The sequence below is a fragment of the Ictalurus punctatus genome, chromosome 10 (assembly GCF_001660625.3).
Source record: "Ictalurus punctatus breed USDA103 chromosome 10, Coco_2.0, whole genome shotgun sequence".
Classification (NCBI taxonomy): Eukaryota; Metazoa; Chordata; class Actinopteri; order Siluriformes; family Ictaluridae; genus Ictalurus; species Ictalurus punctatus.
Genome location: NC_030425.2, coordinates 18,319,198 through 18,341,450, shown reverse-complemented (window position 1 = coordinate 18,341,450; position 22,253 = coordinate 18,319,198). Strand labels below are relative to the sequence as shown.

General features: G+C 38.7%; 1 protein-coding gene across 1 annotated transcript; it reads left to right on the top strand.

The window, feature by feature from the left end:
• The first annotated feature begins 2,761 nt into the window (after positions 1–2,761).
• Positions 2,762–21,773, top strand: alpi.1 (alkaline phosphatase, intestinal, tandem duplicate 1). The gene is made up of 11 exons (XM_017477308.3): positions 2,762–3,453; positions 9,757–9,876; positions 10,975–11,090; positions 12,020–12,194; positions 14,656–14,828; positions 15,563–15,697; positions 16,162–16,237; positions 16,938–17,072; positions 17,375–17,566; positions 17,658–17,774; positions 20,956–21,773. The coding sequence occupies exons 1-11, from the start codon at positions 3,357–3,359 to the stop codon at positions 21,219–21,221; spliced, it is 1,602 nt and encodes a 533-aa protein (XP_017332797.1). The 5' UTR covers positions 2,762–3,356; the 3' UTR covers positions 21,222–21,773.
• The last annotated feature ends 480 nt before the right edge of the window (positions 21,774–22,253 follow it).

The window sequence follows — 22,253 nt, the reverse complement described above, 5'->3', positions numbered from 1 at the left end:
CACTAATCCTAGGGACAAATTGGCCAGGGTTGTAGTCATTAGCCCAAGAAATATTTGTGGATGGGTCCTGCGCAAAGGAGAGTTGGTGTGGGATGTGCACAGTATTGGTGAGAGAGGAGATGCCCCGACTGTGACCGTGAACTCCACATCAGGGAGACACTGAGAGGGGGATAGAAGTGATTTTCCCTTGGAGCAGTCATGCGACGAGACGCTGAAGCATGCCTTTGACCAAGTGAGAGTAATCGATGGTCAGCTGATCCCACTGAATGCTGGGCTCTCGCAACCCTATTTTTCAGTGATCAATGATAGATTATATCAAGTGACACAGGATGTTCAGATGCAGGAAGAGATAACCCAGTTGTTGGTTCCGTGGAGATGTCTGGAATTGGTATTCCAGGCAGCTCACCACAATCCCATGGCAGGGCCCTTGACCGACTTGAGCGACATGCTGTGAATGCGAGCTGGTGAACCCACCAGCCACCCCAAAAGCACCGTTACACCCACTCCCGTTAAACAAGGTCCCCTTTGAAGGAGTTAGGATGGACCTCGTTAGCCATTAGATTGTTTAGCACATGGTCAACGCTTTGTGGACTACATGTTTGGAATGTGGAATGTTGCGCAGGCACTCTTCCACGTTTTCTCCCACATCGGGATCCCAAAAGATATCCTGACTGACCAGGGCATGTCGTTCATGTCATGAACACTATGCGAGCTGTATAGGATTTTGGGGATTAAATCGGTTTGCACCAGCATTTATCTTCCGCAAACGGACGGGCTGGTGGAACAATCGAGCTCTAAATTGCTCACCAAGTGGCAAGGGCCCTTTGAGGTCACACGGCGAGTCGGAATGTTAATTATGAGGTAAAGCAAATGGATAGAGGCAGGGCCTGTGCTGTACATCAGCTGTAAGCTCGCCATGTAAGAGACGAAGTACAGCATGATAGAGAAGAGAGCCTGGCTACCAAATGGGTGGTCTTCACCCTCTGATATTATCTGCTGGGGCGAGGCTTCACCCTCTGTTCAGATCATTCCCCCCTCCAGTAACTCCACTGCATGAAAGATGCCAATGCGTGGATCACTCATTGGTATGTGGCGCTTCAGCCGTTTACAATTGAGGTGGTCCACAGGATGGGGTCGCAGATGGCTGTGGCAGATTTCCTCTCTTGGCAAGGAGGTGGGTTGGTCGGGTCCCCGGCCTGAGTCGGGCGGTGGGGGTAAGTGGAGGCGGAGGAGTGGATGAGCACCAGTTTGTGATTGGAGGGCAAGGACGGAGAAAGCGAATGATAAGGAGTGCACACCTGTGGGGAATTTTTGGCTTTGTTCTCTGTTTCAGTGAGATGAGACGAAGATAAAAGAGAGAGACACACACCTCGAGAGAACGAGAGTGCATGATGCCATGCGTGAGCTGAGAGAGTGTGTGTGTGCGTAAAAATAAAAGAAACCCAAGAACGAGAGAAAAATAATAAATTATGGGAGTGTGTCAAGCTTGCCTCTGTCTTCCATCTCCTTGTCCCACCTTTAAACAGTGTCACATCTATCTATTCCCCTGCTTTTCTTTCAGATTCATCCATCTCTCCCTATCTGTCTGTCTGTCTGTCTGTCTGTCTGTCTCTCTCTCTCTCTCTCTCTCTCGCTATAGTATGCTTAATAATATTTCTATGTGCAATTCTAGGGCACAACAAGGTCAAATGCACCTTTCTTAATTTCTCTCCAGTATGACAAATGGTTTAATTGATCACATGTTATTCGCTTGACCACACACGTGTTTACATGTGTGTAACATTTACATTACATTTCAGGGCAACATGTTAAAATGCACTTTCACTTTCTTTTTTTTTTTCTTTTTTTTTTTTTTTTTACATATAATCACTATTACTCAAATAATCACATGTAAAATGTATGAGATTTTTCATTAAGTGGAAACTTTTAAGCTTGTACCTTCTGTTAAATGTATTTTCTTTCTTTCATCTGTCTGTCACTTTGAGCTCCTGACACAACGCAGTGATTCTTTTATGAAATGTACATTTACTTTTTCTTTTCTTTCTATTTGTAGATTCTGAGTAAAGCAGGAGTTTTTTTTCTAACTAAACTCAAAACTCAGAAATGTAAATATGTGGTTTTCCTGTTGGATCACGTAAATAGGGATGACTGACATAAGGTGTGTTAGAAGCCCCTTCTCGTTCCTGAATTATAACACACACACACACACACACACACACACACACACACACACACACACACATACACACACACAAAATTAAACCTATGATTGGCTATGGACTGACACCATACCCTGCAGGAAAACAGTTTTGCCAAAGAAAACACACACTCACCATACAAACACCATACACACAGACACACATACACACACTTTACGACTTCACTCTCTGATGTAGAAATGTTAATCCTAAAACAAAAAAGTATTAAAGGTTGTCTGTCTGGAAGAACCCTTAAATGTAGAGCCTTACACAGAGTAATCAGAAAGATGTCTGAGTAGAATCCTTTCCAAAACACTTCATTACTCAAAGAAGCTTTGAAGAACCTTTTTTCTAAGAATGTACCTTCATATATTACCTGTCAACAGTCATTTAAAAGTGTACACACAAACCCTGAAGCCTATTCATTGAGTAATGAAAAGAATGGTTGGTGCATGTGTGTGTGTGTGTGTGTGCCCAGGGATATATTGTAATGCCAATTGGGTGGAAAAATGTTGACTTTGTTCCTCTCTCTTGCCCTACCTCAGTCTCTCCATTTTTCTCAGGCTAAGCTAAAGCTGATGAGTCTTTTTCTTTCTTTTACACGCACACACACACACACACACACACACACGCACATATACACACTAACTTCAGTCATTCAGCAATTGACAGCATTTACAGCATTCAGTCAATCAACTGCTATGGGATGGGGGAATTACTTCACCCAACCTTTTTTGCTTGATTTTTCTTGTAGTTCTGAGGTAGAGAAAGAGGAACAAGGAGAAGACAGGAGAAAACAGAAGAAAAGAGAAGACAGACATGGGAAGAAGGGAGAAGACAGCAGAAGACGGTTTAGTTTGGACAAGCGGTGACAGGAGAAGAAGACAGAAGACAGGCAGAGACAGTAGACGGCAGAAGACAGGAGAAGAAGACAGAAGATAGGAGGAGACAAAAGACAGAAGAAGCGAGAAAACCAGAGGAGACTGAGCTTTGGTTTGGACAGGAGGAGACAGAGGTTTAGTCTGGACAGAAGGAGACGGGGGTTTGGTTTGAACAGGAGGAGACAGGAGACAGGAGGAGACAGAGGTTTAGTCTGGACAGGAGGAGACGGGGGTTTGGTTTGGATGGAGTGAGTGGAGTTTATTTGGAGATCAGGCCATGATGAAGCTGCAACTCAACCTCCTGCTCCTGCTGTGTAGCTCCATCTGTCTGCAACTTCTGCAACTTCTCCATCACACTCACGCTCACACTGCAGGTAAGAACATCATAACATCATCTTCTGTGTGTGTGTGTGTGTGTGTGTGTGTGTGTGTGTGTGTGTGTGTGTGTGTTTGGATTGTATATTACTGTAAGTTTGTGATTGTCTTTGCATCATTCTATTTATCTATCTATCTATCTATCTATCTATTGGTCCTGTTTTCTGTTTTTTCTGTCTTTCTATTTTTTTTTTTACTTTAATCTGTTTATCTGTCTACCTTTCTATCTGTCTTTGTTTATCTATTTATTTATTTCTCCATATGTCTATTTGTCTGTCCATCTTTATCTTTCTGTTTTTCTACCTATCTGTTTATGTGTATATCTATCTATCTAAGTCTGTCTGTCTATGCAACAGTATGTCTTTCTATCCATTTATTAGTCCCTCTCTCCTGCTGTGTATCCATCTATTGGGGTATCTAGCATGTTGTCTGTGATATCTATGAACAACATTACATTGTATTCACTAGTAATATTCATTTACAAAGCAAAGAGATTTACACTCACACATGCCCCCCCCCCCCCCCCCCACACACACACACACACACACACGCACACAGACACACAGAGAAAGAGTAATGTGGAGTTAAAGCGGTTATTTTGTTAGAGAAGTGCACTAAGCGGGCGTGTCTGTGCAGGAGTTGTCCATGTGGGGCCTCAATGAGGGAGAAGCTCATATTTCACTTTTATTAGCTGCTGGATTTCCAGTGTGTGTGTGTGTGTGTGTGTGTGTGTGTGTGTGTGTGTGTGTGTGTGTGTGTGTGTGTGTTTTGTCTTTTTTTCTCTCTATTCATTATAGGATCAAGTGTAGCAGATCTCTTAATGCTAATAAAGATGTCTAATGATGCGTATATCTGCTGACTGAAGTTTTCGCATCCATTTTTTCCACTATTGTGTTTGTTTAAGTTTTTTTTTTCTTTCCCTTCACTCCTTCACACTCTCTCTCTCTCTCTCTCTCTCTCTCTCTCTCTCTCTCTCTTTTTATGATGTGTTCAACCTCCACTACCTCATGCAGGAAAAATGCAATTCACTTTTATTTCCCACTTAAACGCATACTGGTTAGAGGAGTTAGTCAGAGCACTGATGCTCAACACAGAGAGACAGACAGGGAGTGAGAGAGAAACAGACACTCGGTAAGATGGTAAGAGAGTGAGAGACAGACAGAGAGACATGCAGAATCTCAAAGAGATATCTCACAAATAGAGAGACAGATTGATAGACAAACAGAGAAGGAGGCTGAGAGGAAAAATAGACAGAGAGATAGACAGAGAATCAATGAGACAGAGAAAGAGAGAGACAGAGACGGAGAGGGACAGACAGAGAGATGGAGATAGAGAGAGACAGAAAAATATATGGAAAGAGACAGACAGAAAGACATACAGTGAAAGAGGGAGATAGACAGAGAGACACAGTGAGAGAGAGAGAGCTGTATATTTGGATAAAATGTCTTTTAGTCACTTACAACTAGTTAATACTGAAGAGTTTTAATAAACAGTATAACTATAACTCATATTAAGTCATTAAAAAGTCCTGCCAGGTTAGCTTGTGTTTATTACAGTTTTAGTCAGTTGCTTTGGCACAATCATCAAATGACAAAATCATCAAAATCGCTATTCTCAAATCACCGTGTGAAGTTCTGCAAGCCAATTAGTCAATTGGTGAGAATGTTATAAGCATTTCTCAGTGCTTTCACACAGAATTCAGATTTATGCACGCAGTCATCTTTTACTGATCATATGATGCACTGAGTAGGTCTTACTGATCAAAACTGATGACCTTTTTTTCTAACTAAGTCATACTCTCACATGCATTTATCCATATGCTGATTGTGTACCTTCACAGAAAACAATCTTCCCACCAGTCATAACAAATATACTCACAGTGTAACTGGTTGTGGTACTTTTTGGAAAATGTGCCAAAGCGAGTGAGAAAAGCTGCCATTTTTTCTGGTGAGCTCATGTTAGTTAGTTAGCTAGCTAGTCTTAACAATTAGACATTTATAATTTATTACTTTACTTTTTGAAAATGTTCAACAAAGTACCCTTTAAAGAGGCTAAGAAGTAAACAAAGAACCCTTTTCCTAAGAGTATATTCTACATATTGTAACTGAGCCGATGCTGGAGCAGAATCAATGTCATTTTTCCAAAGAATTCAGTGGTGTGCCAAAATATGCACCACATGAAAGGGGTCCAATAACACAGTGTTTTGTGGGATACGGGGGACTGGGGAGGGGGCGGCAATGAGGGGCAGTAAAGAGAGGACAAGGAAACTGCTAAAACACAAAGTCACACTTGTGGGAATGAAGTGAGGGTCTAAACACTGCTGCAAGCTCATTCTCAGGGTAAAAAGGAGAAGCACAGGTTGTGTGTGTGTGTGTGTGTGTGTGTGTGTGTGTGTGTGTGTGTGTGTGTGTGTGTGTGTGTGTTTGTGTGTGTGACAGGATGTGTTTATCTCCCATCACACGCCTTCTCATGCTTCTCCTCCTTAACACCAGCATCAGTGAGCATACATACTCCTTATTCTCAATAATTAAACTATTATTAATGCCTATTAATGATTAATAATATCAATGATTAATGAATTATATTATTATATTATATTAGCTTTTACATCACAGCACTTCTTAATTCTGGATTCTGATTGGTCAGAATGTGTTGATTAATAATCTATAAAAGCATCTCTGATATTAAAAACATGCAACAAAAGCAAATGTTTCCATCAAACTGCATTGTAGTCAAATGTCAAATTGCAGTCAAATATGTTCCTTCAATCGATCATTACAGAGTGGAAAGCAAAATACAGAATACAGCTATCATTGTGAATCTGTTCAATCTTCATTTGTGCCTGTGCCATTTGTTGAATTTTACATGATAGTGCTGCCAAAAAAAAGGCAAGCAAGCATATCACAGCAGGAACAGTATGATTTTCTCCAAAGGTGATTTTAACAGATAAGAAACACTACTGCACTCTGCACTTTTATACTTTTTTTTTAGATGCCCTGCTGAAATACTGTAAAAATAAAGAAATAAATAAATAACAAAAAGTCAAATCACATTTTATGTTTTCCTTTGTAATACACCAAGGGAAAACCCTTGCATGGCATGTCCATCCCTGGCAGTCCTCTGCACTTATTGGGGATTAAAAGACGTGACGGGATGATGAGCTTCTAACAACAAATTATTGTTATAAATATCAGAATAAATGAGAAGACTTGATGAAGAGATGACTTTTGAGAGAATTAATAGCTGATAATAATAGAAACTATTTACAAGTTCGTCTTTGCCTGTTCGTTTCACAGGTTTCATCTGTCTCTGGCTCAGTGCCAAGACCTTCACTTTGACTCTTTTGAGTTGACTCTGAGACAGTGTCATCATATTAATATAGAGAATAACAGACCTTTTACAATAAAGTAAATTTACTTTACTCTCATACAGTATATATTCATATTCTGCTAAGATACAACTCATTTAGAATATTTATAGTATATATTTATTTAAATTCTGTATACCAGTATTAATATGGTTTTCATAAAATATTCTAAATATGCTATATGTTATAGATTACTACAAATTTAGACAAATGATTATGATGGGAAATATACTTTACAGGAGTTACAGTGTGAGGAACGTTTTGTTAAATATTCTATATAATAATTTACCTGCTGGCTTGCTGATGCTTTGAATCCAGCTCTGTATTGTTGCACTGCCTTTAGCAGCCTCCCTTTGCTCTTTTTCTCTGTCTCTGTATTCATTTTTGTGAATGCATTGCCTACAAAGTGCACCAACAACAGCGAATTTGGTGTTCTTAATATCAGATCAGATCGGGTCCACTAATTTGATTAGACAAGCAGATTTCCAAGAATGCTGATATAACATACTTGTTAGCACTATTGGTAGACCAGGATCAAAAGCAAAACATCATCAGCAATACAAAAACAAACTACCAAATTACTACTTTCACGGCTCAATCATTGACTGTAATGTGGATTGTAATGCAAAACTAATATCCGTCGTCTCCAGTGAGGTCCGCAAAGAGAGCACACAAAGAGTGAGCGCAGCTGGGGAGTGAGCAGGAAATGGCAACCACAGAGTGGATCTTTACCGGAGTGATTATAGAATGCTCTTAGCCAGGATAGGAAATCCTCTCCTCTCCACTCCGCTCACAGCCTATAGTGCTGTTCTGTCTGCCAGAGGGGCACGTCAGCCTGTGAGGGCAAACGGGCAGTGGCTCAGACCACATAGACACCCCTCCTCCCCCGTGCACGTCCCTGGTATGCAGGGAGGAATTGCATCATCATACAGGAGTGTGCTGCAAACCACTCATTCACAGGGTGAGAGTGGTGGAAGGCAACACTGTCCCAAATGATGACATACAGAGTCATGTCAGGCCTCAACAGCCCTCTATCTTCAGGTGGAACCAGTCTTTCATTCAGTGCATGCAGAAATATGATGAGACACTCTGTATTGTATTGGCTGACAGTTGGTATCTTGTCAAAGAGCATCATCATTGGAGATGACAACACACATGTTGATATTAATGCCCCTCTGACCTGGTACTGTAACAGTGTCCATCTACCCAATGATGTTCCTCCTGCATCTCCTCACTTTAGAAAGGCTGAAACTGGCTTCATCCACATAAATGAATGCGTGGTATGCCACTTCACCTTCAAGCTCCATTATTCTCTAAGAAAGAAGCAGATTCATAAAGCAAATTATTCCAGTTGCATGTAACTATATGGTATGGCAAGGAATTATAATATCAAATCATTACCTGCACATACTGGAGTCTTACCTCCTTCAGTAAGTTAGAGTTTCTTTGGAATGAAACTCGGTACAGCTGCTACATTCTGACATGATTTTGTTTAAGGACTCATACAATAGTCTGATTGTAATTTTTGCCAGCACTAAAGATCTTTCATCTGCCTCCAGTAGTCTGTGGATTCTATAAAGTAAATACAAAAGGCATGTCAAAATTGACATTATGACAGTCACAAAAATTGGATTGATGAAACAACTGCATGATTGCAAACACTGTTCATTCTGGCAACAGAGCAATATGGTAAATTTGGAATGGTCTAGCACTGTGATTTACCTATTCTCGTTCCAAAACATTCTGACTATAGATGCTACAGTACTCCAACCCAGATTGGGCTGGACCCTCTGTCCAGCCTCTCTGATGGACAAGCCATGATTGACGTCATGGTCGATAGATGTTGCCCAAATTTCATTTGAAACTTGAGCTCCATTTCCTTCTCTTGCTGTGGCTCCTCCATTATGCATGTGAACTCCTCTTCCTCTGGCCCCTCTGCCAGATGGCCTCTCCTTACAAATACATGCCTTTGGCCTCTTTGCTCCATGCTTGCAAATAGCAACTCCAAGGTGGCATCTATTATGGATGGATAAGAACTGACTGCTGATTGAATAATTCTGCAAGTTTCACACAGGTGTGTTGCAGAATCGTAATTAAGCAAGTAATTAGTTGTTACGCTCCTGCCAGCAGATGGCACTGCGGCATCGACATGCACAAGCGGCTGTAGAGAGCGCGCGTGCACAAGACTGAACTGTGGCATATGGACACGTGTCTTTGTTTTGGTTTTGGTCCTCCTTCTGTTTAAGCATTGGTTGATGTTCGAGGGTGCGTCTTTATTTGCCCCAGCTGTCTGTGTTCCAGCTTGATTATGTTTGCTATTTAAAGCCCTCGTGTTACTTTGTACTTCGTGTAGTATTATTCGTACAACTGAATGTAATGGGGAATGTGTTACACATGCTAAGCGATCTTATTTTAGTGTCCTGCTCTTGTTCCATGCCTTGACTTCAGTTCTATGTTTAACCTCGTTAATCTTGTCCAGTGTAGACCGAGTGTCCTGTATTTTGACTGCTGTTTTGAAAATAAAGACGTTGACCTGCACCTGCTTCTGCCTCTCCTCCCGTTTCGTAACATTGGTATTAGCTGTCAAAAATTTTCACTTTTCACTCCAGTGTTGAATATTTTACTATAACCACAGTACACAAAATGTTTTATTCATTACTTGAATATTAAATATTAGACTAAATGATGTTATTAACATTTACTAATTATTATTATTGTTAATTGTCATTGTTATCTGGTCTGTGTGTGTGTGTGTGTGTGTCTGTTTGTTCAGGTTGTGTCTGGGCACTTCATAGTGCTCTCTGTAAATAAGACACAGACCCCAGCTCTACCAGATACATGTCGAATCTGTTAGATGATATGTTTTGTTTTTGATGGGTTTTTTTTTGTTTGTTTGTTTGTTTTGTTTTTTGATTTTTGCTCTTCTCATGAACAGCTCTTTGGGAAGCTGATCCTACATACTGGAATGAACAAGCAAAGAAAACTCTGGATGATGCACTTAAACTCCAGCCAATGACTCACAGAGCCAAAAACATCATCCTCTTCCTCGGTGATGGTGAGTAACAATGTTTAAAGTTAGGCTAAGAGGCAGAGTTAGAACAAGGGGAGGGCTCAGACTGAAAGCCTGTAAATTCTTTTATATCAAATGTAGCTAAATCGATTCATGACTGGAAGCTCTGACCCAACTGTTGCTGATTGGCTGACAAAGACAGACATCAACTGAGGTAGGGGCTTTGCCCAGCTTTCTGCCTGGCATGGGGCTTTTGTGCAACATGAAGCTTCTGCCTATTATTCTTTGCACCAACCAGGAGCTTCTGCTCATCATGGGGCTTTTCCCAGCAGGAAGCTTCTGCCCCACATAGACTTTGTCCAATATGGAACTTTGTCTAGCTAGGGAATTCTGCCCATAATGGTGCTTTTCCCAGCATGATGCTTTTGTCCAACATTAGGCATCTACCCAAAAACAGGAATCTGCACAAGGCTTTCCTAACCATGGGCTTCTATCCATCCAAGTGTTTCTGCAGAGTGAGAGGCATCTGTCCAATGTAGGGCTTTCCAACCAGGGGCTTTTGGCCTCCATGGGACCTTGACCAATATGGAGTTGTTACCAACCAGTGGCTTCTGCCCAATTAGGGTCATCTGCCAAATGTGGGGCTTTGTCAAGCCACTGGCTTCTCTCCAACCAGGGGTTTCTGACCAGCCAGGGGCTTTGTGCCCACCCAGGGGCTTCTGCCCAACATGAGGCTTCTTGTCAATCTGGGATTCTGCCACTGTGAGCTTTGCCTAGACACAGACTTTTGCCTAGCGAGGGGCTTCTACCTAAAATGCGACCCTTTCCCAGCTAGGGCTTTTGTCAAACCTCATGGATTTTTTTTTTTGCAAGGGTATTTAAGTCATATAAATAATGATTAGTTATTATTATTGTACATGTATACATCAGAGTGTTTCCCTGCTTTAGTGTTTGTGTTTATGTGCAAACAATTTGGTCATTCAAAAGATATGCACATAACAAATTAACTGTTTAGATTTAAATTTTAAAACTGAATAACTCAAATAATAATCATATATTAGCATATAGGTTCTTATATAGATACTTATCTATATAATAGTATATAGATACTTATCATCATTGTCTCATCAATTTGTCACACAGGAATGGGCGTGTCCACTGTCTCAGCTGCCCGAATCCTGAGAGGACAGATGGATGGAGGATCAGGGGAGGAGACTATCCTCGCCTTGGATACATTTCCTTACCTTGCTCTGTCAAAGGTCAAAAACTACATCATCACTCTATCATCGTCACTCCATCATCATAAATATTTTAGAATTACTCCATTATCACAGCATAATTATCATCACTCTATCATCACAACTCCATTATTATTATTATTATTATCATCATCATCATCGTCATTCCATCATTATCATCATCACACTAACAACTTCATTATCATCTTCATTCCATTATCATCAATCTTTTATTATCATCATCTTCATTCCATCATCATCACTTTGCTTCAGTCCTCAATCATCATCACTCTATCATTATCACCAACTTCATTCCATCATCATCATCTACATAATCATCATCATCACTCCATCAGCAGCAGCACCAGCACTCCATTATCAGCATTTAATCATCATTCAATCATCAGCATGATCACCACTCCATCACCATCACTCCATCATCATCCTCATCATTTCTCCATTATGATGATGATCATGATGAAGATGATGATGGAGATGGCATGATGATGATGGAGTGATGGAGATGGAGTGATGATGGAGCAAGGATGATAATGGAAATATGATGATCATGGAGTGATGATGGAGTAGTGCTGCTGCTGATGATGATGATGATTATGGAGTTGTTTATTTCATGTATTTGTGTCTATTTTTTACTGAAAACAGCCTCATGCAGATGTGCAGATGAAGAAATATCTCAGCATAAATTTCAGTTTTACCCAACAATTTTCCTTTTCACACCATCCAGGGTGCCCCATGCCTTTTGTCACAAGTTCCCTGGGATAGGCTCCAGGATCCCCGCAACCCTGTGTAGGATAAGCAGTATAGAAAATGGATGGATGGATTTTCCTTTTTTACCTTCATACATTGTTTGCAGTTAAACTGAATCCCCTTTATTACTAGAAACATTTTATCGAGATCTGTTAGCGTGTTTGTGTTTGTGACGCGTGCAGACATACAGCGTGGATAAGCAGGTAGCGGACAGTGCAAGCACAGCTACAGCGTACCACTGTGGTGTTAAAGCGAACTCTAAAACTGTGGGTCTCAGTGCGACCGCCATCCCCTACGAGTGCAACACAACCTTCGGAAATGAAGTTTACTCCGTCCTGCACCGTGCTAAATTGCAAGGTATGCTAACATACGCTAACACGATGTTGTGCAAGTGGAAGAGGTTGAGGTGCAGCGAAGAATTGGTTCTCCTTAAGATTTTAATGTTTAATGTTATTTTAGGAAACAAAACCTGTGTAACACTGTAATATAGTATTTGACAGGTTAGACATCAGTGACATTTGACATCAGTGAGAAAATAAGTATGTAAATCATGTCTCTGATACTGAAATTTGGGTTCGAGTGAGGGTTAACAGGTGAGTTAGAATGAGGGACAGGGTTAGCATGAGGTTTGGATTTAGAGTGATTCGTGGTTAGAGTGAGGAGTGGGATAGAGTGATGGGGAGGGGAATTTAATGTGATGGGCAGGGTTAGACTGAAAGGCGGGGTTAGAGTAAGGTGAGTTAGAGTGAGGGAAGGGGTTTATAGTAATGCGTGGAGTTATAGTGAAAGGTGGGTTAAGTAAGAAGTGGGGTTAGAGTGAGGGAAGGGATTTACAGTAATAGGTGGGGTTATAGTGAAAGGTGGGTTTAGTGAGGGAAGGGGTTTACCGTAATTGGTGGGGTTTTAGTGAAAGATGGGTTTAGTGAGGGGTGGGGTTAGAGTGAGGGAAGGGTTTAGAGTAATGGTTGGGGTTATAGTGAAAGGTAGGTTTAGTGAGGGGTGGGGTTAGAGTGATAGGCAGGGTTAGAATGAGGGGAGGGGCTAGAGTGAGTGGGATTAATTACATATCAGTAGGACTCAACTGTAACTTTAACTTGTTAGAAAAAACTGTTATCACGAGTTCCTGTTTATAATTAATGTGAAATCAGTACCAGTAACAGAGTAGATGTTGGAGGGCAAAGCTCACATAATGATGTGTGTTTACATCCCATCTTTATGGCTCGTTAGCTATAGGACAGATGAATGTGTAGATAAGTACTGATAAGCAATGATTAACAATTTGCCCTGGAAAGTCCTTTATCTTTTGATTGTGTCCTAAATAATAAGTGTAGTGCCTGCATTCTGTGCTTTAATCAGCTCTATACAGATACCAGATACACTTTTACTGGGAAAAGAATCTGAGTCCTCTAATCACTCGCAAACAAACACACACACACACACACACACACACACACACACACACACACACACACACACACACACACTTTCCTAACATTAAGTCTTCAAACCTGCCAGCTACCAGCACCACACTGTTATTTCATAATTCCTTCCATTCCTGCACAGTAAGTATAGCCACAAAAACACTGTGTGTGTGTATGTGTGTGTGTGTGTGTGTGCTCGTGCGTTCGTGTGTGTGTGAGGTCTGTGTGTATGTGTACAGTCCCTCAGGGTGGCCTATGTGTGTGTTTGAACAAGTGTGAAACATGCCCAAATACGCAGATTCAGCACTACGTAGAGAATAACTTCACTGTGCCTCGAGAGTTTCCCAGTAAACAGGAAAATGTTCTTTTATATCATATGTTTATTAAATAAATTCACTGTGTGTGCTCTTTAGAGAAGCTAAAAGTATCATGGGAGAAGGAGACCTTGCATATGGTGTTCCTGAAGAATGTTGTAATAATAATAATAATAATAATAATAATAATAATAATAAACTTTATTTTATAAAGTGCCTTTAAAAGCAGCCTCTGAAAGAGCTGTACACAAAAGAAGCAGTACACAGAACAATAAAATATATAAAAGTTAATAAGAAGGTGTTGTAAGCACCGCCACTTGCTGATCATATCTGATGTCTATCTAAAATCCCTTAAACTAGAATACACTCTTTTAAAAAAAATTAGACCCCTTAATGATTTTTCAGTTGTCCTTCTAGGTTTTATGTAGAACCGTGTTTTATGTAGAACCGTCAGAAAGTGTTTGGAACATTTGCCATTAATTATCAATAGTTCAGTAAACTCTTAAAGAACCCTTAAATAAGCCTACCAAGTACCCTGATTGCTAACTCCTGACATGTTCTTCAGGGGGTTTTTTTAATGGTTCACAGCTTCCAAAAAAGAGTTTCTACTTAAAACTGGTAAGAAAACACTTTGATTTTGGTTTTACAGAGAACCTTTGAGAGTTCCCCCAGAGGGAACTTCCTTATTTAAAAAAAAATAAAATAAAATATAAAAATAAAGGGTTCCCAAATGGTTTTTCTAGATGGATGGGTCTAGCTTCTTGCAGTAACCTTTTTTGAAAACCTATTGTATGGTTCTACCTAGAACATTCATGTGTTCCCCTAAAGGGACAAGTCAATGAACCCTTTAGTGTAACTTTTATGGTTGGTCTAGCAGCTAAGGATCCTGCGCTCTCACAGCCTGCATTCCCGGGCATCCAGGGTGTAAAACCTGTACCAAATCAAATATGGAGGGACAATGACTTGTGTTTAACACCTTTTTATTTGCATTTCTTGCATAAAATTTATTGTGCTTTAATGTGTGTGTGTGTGTGTGTGTGTGTGTGTGTGTGTGTGTGTGTGTGTGTGTGTGTGTGTGTGTAGGTAAATCAGTTGGCATTGTGACCACCACTCGAGTCCAGCATGCATCTCCGGCAGCGGCGTATGCCCACTCCGTGAGCCGTAGCTGGTACAGTGATTCTGATTTACCACCTGAAGCCCAACAAGACGGCTGTGTGGACATTTCCACTCAACTTATCACCAACACTGACATTGATGTAAGACTGATACCTCACACATACACATCACTGATTCCTCCTGCATGCTAATGTTTAAGAAATATGCAACATATTTGGTGCTTTTATAATAAAATAATCAACAATGGGGTGGTTTGAAATGGCGGGGTTACTGTTACCACCATGAATTTGATTATTTTATTTCATATCACAGCGTGGTTGAATGCTTGATTCGGATGGGTCAGAAGGTGTTCATTATAACAAGCACTATTATGCCTTATTCACACTATAAACGTGGTATTCATTTTAATATGTAATCTTTAAGTGTTTCGACCCCTTCTGGAAGCTAAGAGCCCTTAATTATCCAACAAACCCTTGAAGGATTATACATTTTTAGCACATTATAGCATAAATAAGGCTTAATAGTGCTTGTTTTAGATCAAGGCACTACGAATACTTTATAAATAGCTAGTACACAGCTAATAGTGATTAGTAATAACTTGTAATAAAGGTGTTACAAATTATTAGTGGAATTAAATAAATAATATAAAAATAAAGTCTTTATTTATGCATGCTAAATATAGTTACTAATTATATACCGATAGCATACTAATTGCTTATAAGCATGTTTTATACATGAATAACTGGTTACCACATCATTTAATAATGAATAATGAATACTTTGTAAGGTGAGGTGAATATTAACACATTAATACCAGATTTTAATCATTAATGAAATGTTTTCATGTTTTTTCTTCACTCTCTGTGTGTTTTAGGTTATACTCGGAGGTGGACGGATGTACATGACACCTAAGGGCACTCCGGATCCAGAATATCCATCTTCATCATCAAGGAAAGGTGACCGTGAGGACAAGAGGAACTTGATTGAGGCATGGCTAGATAAGCAAAAGGTAAATTACACAACAAGAATGTGAAAAGTGGGTTTAGGTTAAAATCAGCAGTGTTTAGGGGAAGTAAGGGGTTTTATGGTGGAATAAGTTAAATAAATAGTCAGTATTAAACAAAAGGCACTTTATTTATACAAACATGTCAGGGCTAAAAATAATGTGTAATGTTGCTTCATGTTGCTTCTACCTGCAACATGAATTACAATTGAAATAAAGATGTAAGTCTTCATGGATTTAATTAAGTATTCCTAGAGTTACAAGGGTTAAGAAAAAGGGGACGGGCTGAGCATCTCCGCTCTCCGCAACTCTAGACCACAAACTAGAGATCCACTGAATGGCAATATTGTACATTACAGTTTTATAAGTACATTTAAAATTTCACTATTACTTCAGTTCTAGAAAATGCACATGAAAAATGAAACATAAATATAATGTTTCCTTTGCCATGTTTCTTTCATGTTCTTCAGGACAGAAGCGTTCATTTTGTTTGGAATAAAGAGCAGTTTAATGCAGTGGATGTGAACACTACAGACTGTCTGATGGGTAATGTGACTTTACTTTACCCCCACACCATTTAATTTTTTGGCTTGTCATATATATATATATATATATATATATATATATATATATATATATATATATATATATATATATATATATATACACATACACACACATATATATATATATATATATATATATATATATATATATATATATATATATATATATATATATATGTGTGTGTGTGTGTGTGTGTGTGTGTGCGTGTGTGTGTGTTTATTTTTGTTTTTTCTCAGTTTTCAATCCAGTGTGTCCTGAAGTTCAGTTTCTGTTTTAGCTAAGAATTGTCACATTTTAAAACCCTTAATGCAGTTCCTAAGTTGTCTATTACAAATGTTAAATGTTTGCCGTTTTCAAAAATATTTATGATTGATGATATATAAAATTTATGTAATATTTATAGATTTAACGTTTTTATGATTAATATTCTATATGCAATTTTTATAGATTTTTTTATATTATGGTTAATTATTCAATATTTTTGTGTGATATTATTTTATAGATTATTTATGTTTTATGGTTAAATAGTTTAGGCTGTTTTTATTTTTCAATTACAAATTTTAGCATTTTATGATTTTCAGGTTTTATGGTTAAATATTCAATATTTTTATGAAGATGTGGTCAGCCTGATATTCTAGTTTGATATGCCCATCTAATCCCTAATCGGTGTTTCTCTCAGGGCTGTTTGAACCAAAGGACATGAAGTTTGAGGTGTTCAGGAACCGGACAAGTGATCCCTCCATCGTGGACATGACTGAGAAAGCCATTCAGATCCTCAAGAAGAACCCAAATGGATTTTTCCTTTTTGTGGAAGATGAGTAGTTTTATATAAAATTACTCAAATTAATGTTGTGTCCAAAATAAATAGTGTGTAAATGTACCATGTAAGCAATGTACATCTTTTTATGTTGTGACATTTCATAATTTTTTTAATATAAATAATTTTAAGTGAAAAATATAATATTATTGCATTTCTAAAAGTGTGTATGATTTTAAATATCTTCTGTTATGTTTTAGAGAGTAGACATTTTTGCCACGCTATTTTTCCCAATAAAGTTTGATCAAATTGTTACAATATTTGTGATTATAATTATGAATTGTTTATTTCATCTGTAAGGGGCAGGATCGATCATGGCCACCACGCTGGCATCGCTAAACTGGCGCTAACAGAGACAGTGACGTTCGACCGAGCAGTTCGTCGAGCATCTCAGCTCACCGAAGAGTCTGAAACTCTCACCATCGTCACTGCAGATCACTCACACGTTTTCACATTTGGCGGGAGCACACCACGGGGGAACCCTATTTTTGGTGCGTAGTTCAGATTAGTGCTGATATTTACATTTGTAAGAAACAGGAATGTTGTTGTGATCATGTGGGTTTTTGTGATTTTTTTGCTAAGGTCTGGCACCGAAGAATGCAGATGACAGACTTCCATTTACTAGTATTCTGTATGCTAACGGGCCCGGATATGTGCATGTAAACGGGACAAGAGCGAACGTGTCAGCGGTGGATTACTGTAAGTGTCTGTGTGAGACATTAATGTTAACACTATTAGAATAAAACTAAAAATGAAAACTATCCATATTGGATTTCTTACAGAACCAGATTGGAACAATTAACTTTGGGTCAGTAGTGGTGTACATCTTGGAGTTCTGTCATGGAACCCTTCTGCATTTAGTACGCGTCTTACTATGCTCACTGAAACCTCAGTGCCTGTTGCCACCAAGTGTTGCTACAGGTCTTGTGCAGTCACTCAAGGGTTTTTCACAACCTGCCTTCTCAGAAATCTGGTTGCAGCCATTGATAGCTTCCTTTTTCTGCCCTGTCCAACGTGTTTAATATATTTTCTGCCCCAAGCCAGTTCAGGTATTACATGTGCTCCAGCTCAAGCACACCTGGTACAACTAATGAAGTCCTTGATTAGTTGGATTAGGTGTGCTGTTTTGCAGATTTGTGCTGTTGTGAGGGATTCTATTCAGGGGCTTGAATAATTTTGAATCTGGAGAAGTCATTATAAGTTGCATTTTCAGTCGAATTTGGGGGAACCACTTGATTTCATTGTGTTTAACTATTTCAATTGCTTTTGTTTGCCTTTTTCAATGCAAACAGCTGAAAGTCTGTAAATTTTGACAATAAACCTGATCTGCAATATATATATATATATAGGTTAACCTGTGTTTCCCATCACCAGCATGGTGCACACGGAAGAGCTGATATCATTAAACAGGGTTGTCTAAATTAACTAAATCTCCAGAAGTACACAAAAGACCTGAAACTAGCCCAAAAACAAAACATTCAGGTATTGGAAAATAGAGACATTTCTTTTTCCAGTCTTTGTGTGGGAAACAAGCTCACCATGGTGTGCACACATCTCTGATATACAGACTCCATAAGACTCCCATTTCTGATGTATCCACTCCATAATTTTTCCTTCCCTCTCCTAATCTTTGCAATATATTTTACATTAGAAATGGTTCTGCACATCATACACACATAGTCTCTACTTACATTTTTTTTTGTTTGCAGAAATGTATTAGATTTTATTCAGAGAATTTGCTATAAAACCTGATCTAAACTGGCTCAGTTTGACGTATAAAAAGTAAATCCTGGCAATCATTAACTGTTCTATTCACTGCTCCTTCCCTAAGTGTGGGGCAGCATGATTCCTTCCTCATTGGGCCTCTATTTTCTATTGTTGCAGTTCCTATTTTTGACCACGAGGTACAATAATTACTCCATGGGGCTAAATCTGGCAGTGACCACACTGCACCACGATTGTGCAACATCTCAAAAGGCAAGCAAGTCAAAGGTGCATCAGCTTAAATCTGTAAACATTTTAAAAATCATTGTTTCTATGATTCTAGCCATTTCCATGGAGTTTATAGAAATTAGCCTTTGTTGAATGGTTGATATATATGGTGGGGCTCTGTATCACCTGATACTACATAGACAAGCTGCCACTGTTCATAAAAGTGTTATAAAGTTGTATTGGAATGTTGTTTTGTAACAGTTTGCAATGTACATGTATCACTAGCACTTCTCTTAAAGAGGGTTTAATTCCATTATTTTGTAAGAAGTTGATTATAGTGTTGATGGGAATTCCAGCTCTTTTCAGTAAGTCAAAACAATCAACTCAGCTCACCAATAAGAGTCGACTCATTTGGTTCTCAAACAGCCTACTGCCAGATTTTAGTTTGTTTGTTTGTTTGTTTTGCCTATCAATTAAATTGTTCAATTACATCTTACCTTTTAATTACTTTACATGGTGTTTGTTATAAATCACTTTAAAAACAGTGAGATGCTAAAGATTAACTTTTTCAAATGCAGTAAAAGCCTCTTTACTTTACAACCCCAATTTCAAAAACAGAGGTTTTATCAATTTATTGCGAGTCAGATGATATGTGATTATGGCAATAAAATCTCAGACTTTAGTCAGACTCAGACTGTGTGATATCAGTTATCATAGGATTGTCCTTGGATGCAATTAAATGATGGAATTCTGCCTTTAGTGAGTTGTTAGATGATCACATTCTGAGACTTTGGTCCAGAATTTCTGATAACTTGTTTGGTACCAGTGGTGCTACAATGGGCTGCCAGTCAAATATAAAGCGATCTGAGGCCACTGATTTTTTCCTGATGACCAAGGAATTCTTTCTGTAACAGCTTTATCACAACAAACACTTGTACAAGGTAATGTACATTCATGCATTAACATTAATGTGCTGATGTATTATTTGCACTTAACTTTCTTCAGAAGTAAAATTCAAAGATTCCCATTTCATCCTGATAACTTTTCACTTCACATTAGTGTATGCACATTATTGCATTATTGCAACAAGCAGCATATAACCCGGCTATCACTGACTCTGGTTACAATTGAAGCTGAATTATTATGCATTGCCAAACACCTCAGAAGTTGATAAGATTTACTGGATGCACTTTGTCACGTCATTGCACTGTGTGTGATTAATGGCATTAGAAAATAATGAGTACAGAATACTAAACAATTTTCAGCAGGATAATACTGTCAACTAACATCAGCACCCAAAGTGCTCCTAAAAGAGTCAACTCAAACAGTCAAATTATTCTCAAACAACACTAAAAGATAAAACACATATAGCATCCCAAAAGTCAACAATTGATAGAGTTATTAAAAACAAAACAATGAATTCCAAGATAAGATTTTTAAAAATCATGGCATGGATAGTGCAGTCTCTTTAATGGTAATTGTGTGTTTTTCCCTTTTTCTCTTCCTTTTAAAGACAAAATTACATAAAACCTCCAACTTCACCTCATGAGTTTTGACTCAAGCCATTTACAAATCTTGCAGTGATGCTTCATGAAAGATTTGAAAAAAATAAAATGAAAAGGAAAGTGTTATGAACACCCAATGTAGGTTCCCCTTTCAAATAAAGTGTTAACATTTGCATAACTGGGCAGAAGCTACTCTAGAGTTGTCTGGAAAATAATCTCATCTGTATAGTACCTAAATTAGTCTGAATATAGCAATGTTGCTGAGGAAGGTTTTGGGTCAAGATTTAGGACAATTTTAAATCACTACAGAATTACTGTTATTTTATTATCAGTGCGTTCTGATTGGCTAGCACATGTGTGAGAATCATGTTAGGAAAGGTATTAAGTGTTAAGCGTGTGTATTGTGTGTATTAATCTTTGTGTCCCTTTTTTTCTCTCTGTAGTCGATGAGGAATACATGCAACAGGCTGCTGTGCCATTAGACGCTGAGACTCATGGAGGCGAAGATGTGGCGATTTACGCTAAAGGCCCAATGGCACATCTTTTCCATGGAGTTAAAGAGCAACATTACATCGCTCACGTGATGGCATATGCCGCCTGCCTCCATCCCTACACCGACTGTCCCCCTGAGCTTAACTCTGCCCCCCGACTCGCTCTCTCTTTGTCGCTCAGTTTATCATGTGCAGTGATTTGGTTTAGCTCAAGATGATGGTGTTAATCTACCCCTGTGCTCCAAAATATTAGTCAGGTAACTAGGTAGCTTAGCTAATGTTAATGCTACCTCTGACGTTAACCTATCCAGCCAAGTTTTCTAGCTGATATTAAGTAAACTATTATACTGTGCAATTAAAAGTAAAGGCTAGCATGTATTTGCCAGCATGTTAGCTAAACACAATCAGATGTGAATTTGTGAGGGGAAGGTGACGAGCATTTGTTGAAGACTTTATTTGAAACTCAGGGATGGTTTTGTAACAGAGTCCCTTTTTTTATATAAATATTGTTTTTGCAGTTTTACAATCATTTCACCCATCCATGATCACCTATATAAAGAAAATGCTTTAAGTAGATGTTAGTGTGTCTTTTTTCATATTTTAACTTGGGTTTTGTTTGTTTGTTTGTTTTAAACGAGCGAATTTTCTATGCAGAAGTTTTATATGAATTTTCTAAAGTAGGAGTATTCTGTACAGTTTATATTTACTGTATAATGCAAACTGAACCAAATTTTTAAAAAAATTAAATGCTCTTATATTTTACATATTATAAGAATTTCTACTTGTGTTTTTTCACAGATGAGAACAAAATATAAAAAGATCCATCCATCCATCCATTTTCTATACCGCTTATCCTAATGGGTCCCAGGAAGCATTGGGCACAAGGCAGGGTACACCCTGGACAGGGTGCCAATCCATCACAGGGCACAATCATATACACATTCACACTCCCATTCATACACTACGGACACGTTGGACATGCCAATCAGCCTACCATGCATGTCTTTGGCTTGAGGAGGAAACCGGAGTACCTGGAGGAAACCCCTACAGCACGTGGAGAACATGCAAACTCCGCACACACAGGGCCACAGCAGGAATCAAACCCCCAACCCAGAAAGTGTGAGTCAAATGTCCTAACCACTAAGCCACCATGTCCATATAAAAAGATATATATTTTAATACAAATATTATTATATGCAATATTATACACCGTAACATTAAAACTACTTTAAGTCCTGTAAGTTGCAAGG

Excerpts from the sequence above, each read along its gene's own strand:
- alpi.1 (XM_017477308.3), top strand. The coding sequence starts at position 3,357 with ATGATGAAGCTGCAACTCAACCTCCTGCTCCTGCTGTGTAGCTCCATC. Across the intron at positions 12,195-14,655 it reads GCACCGTGCTAAATTGCAAG|GTAAATCAGTTGGCATTGTG; the intron begins GTATGCTAACAT and ends GTGTGTGTGTAG. Across the intron at positions 17,775-20,955 it reads CGTGTCAGCGGTGGATTACT|TCGATGAGGAATACATGCAA; the intron begins GTAAGTGTCTGT and ends TTCTCTCTGTAG.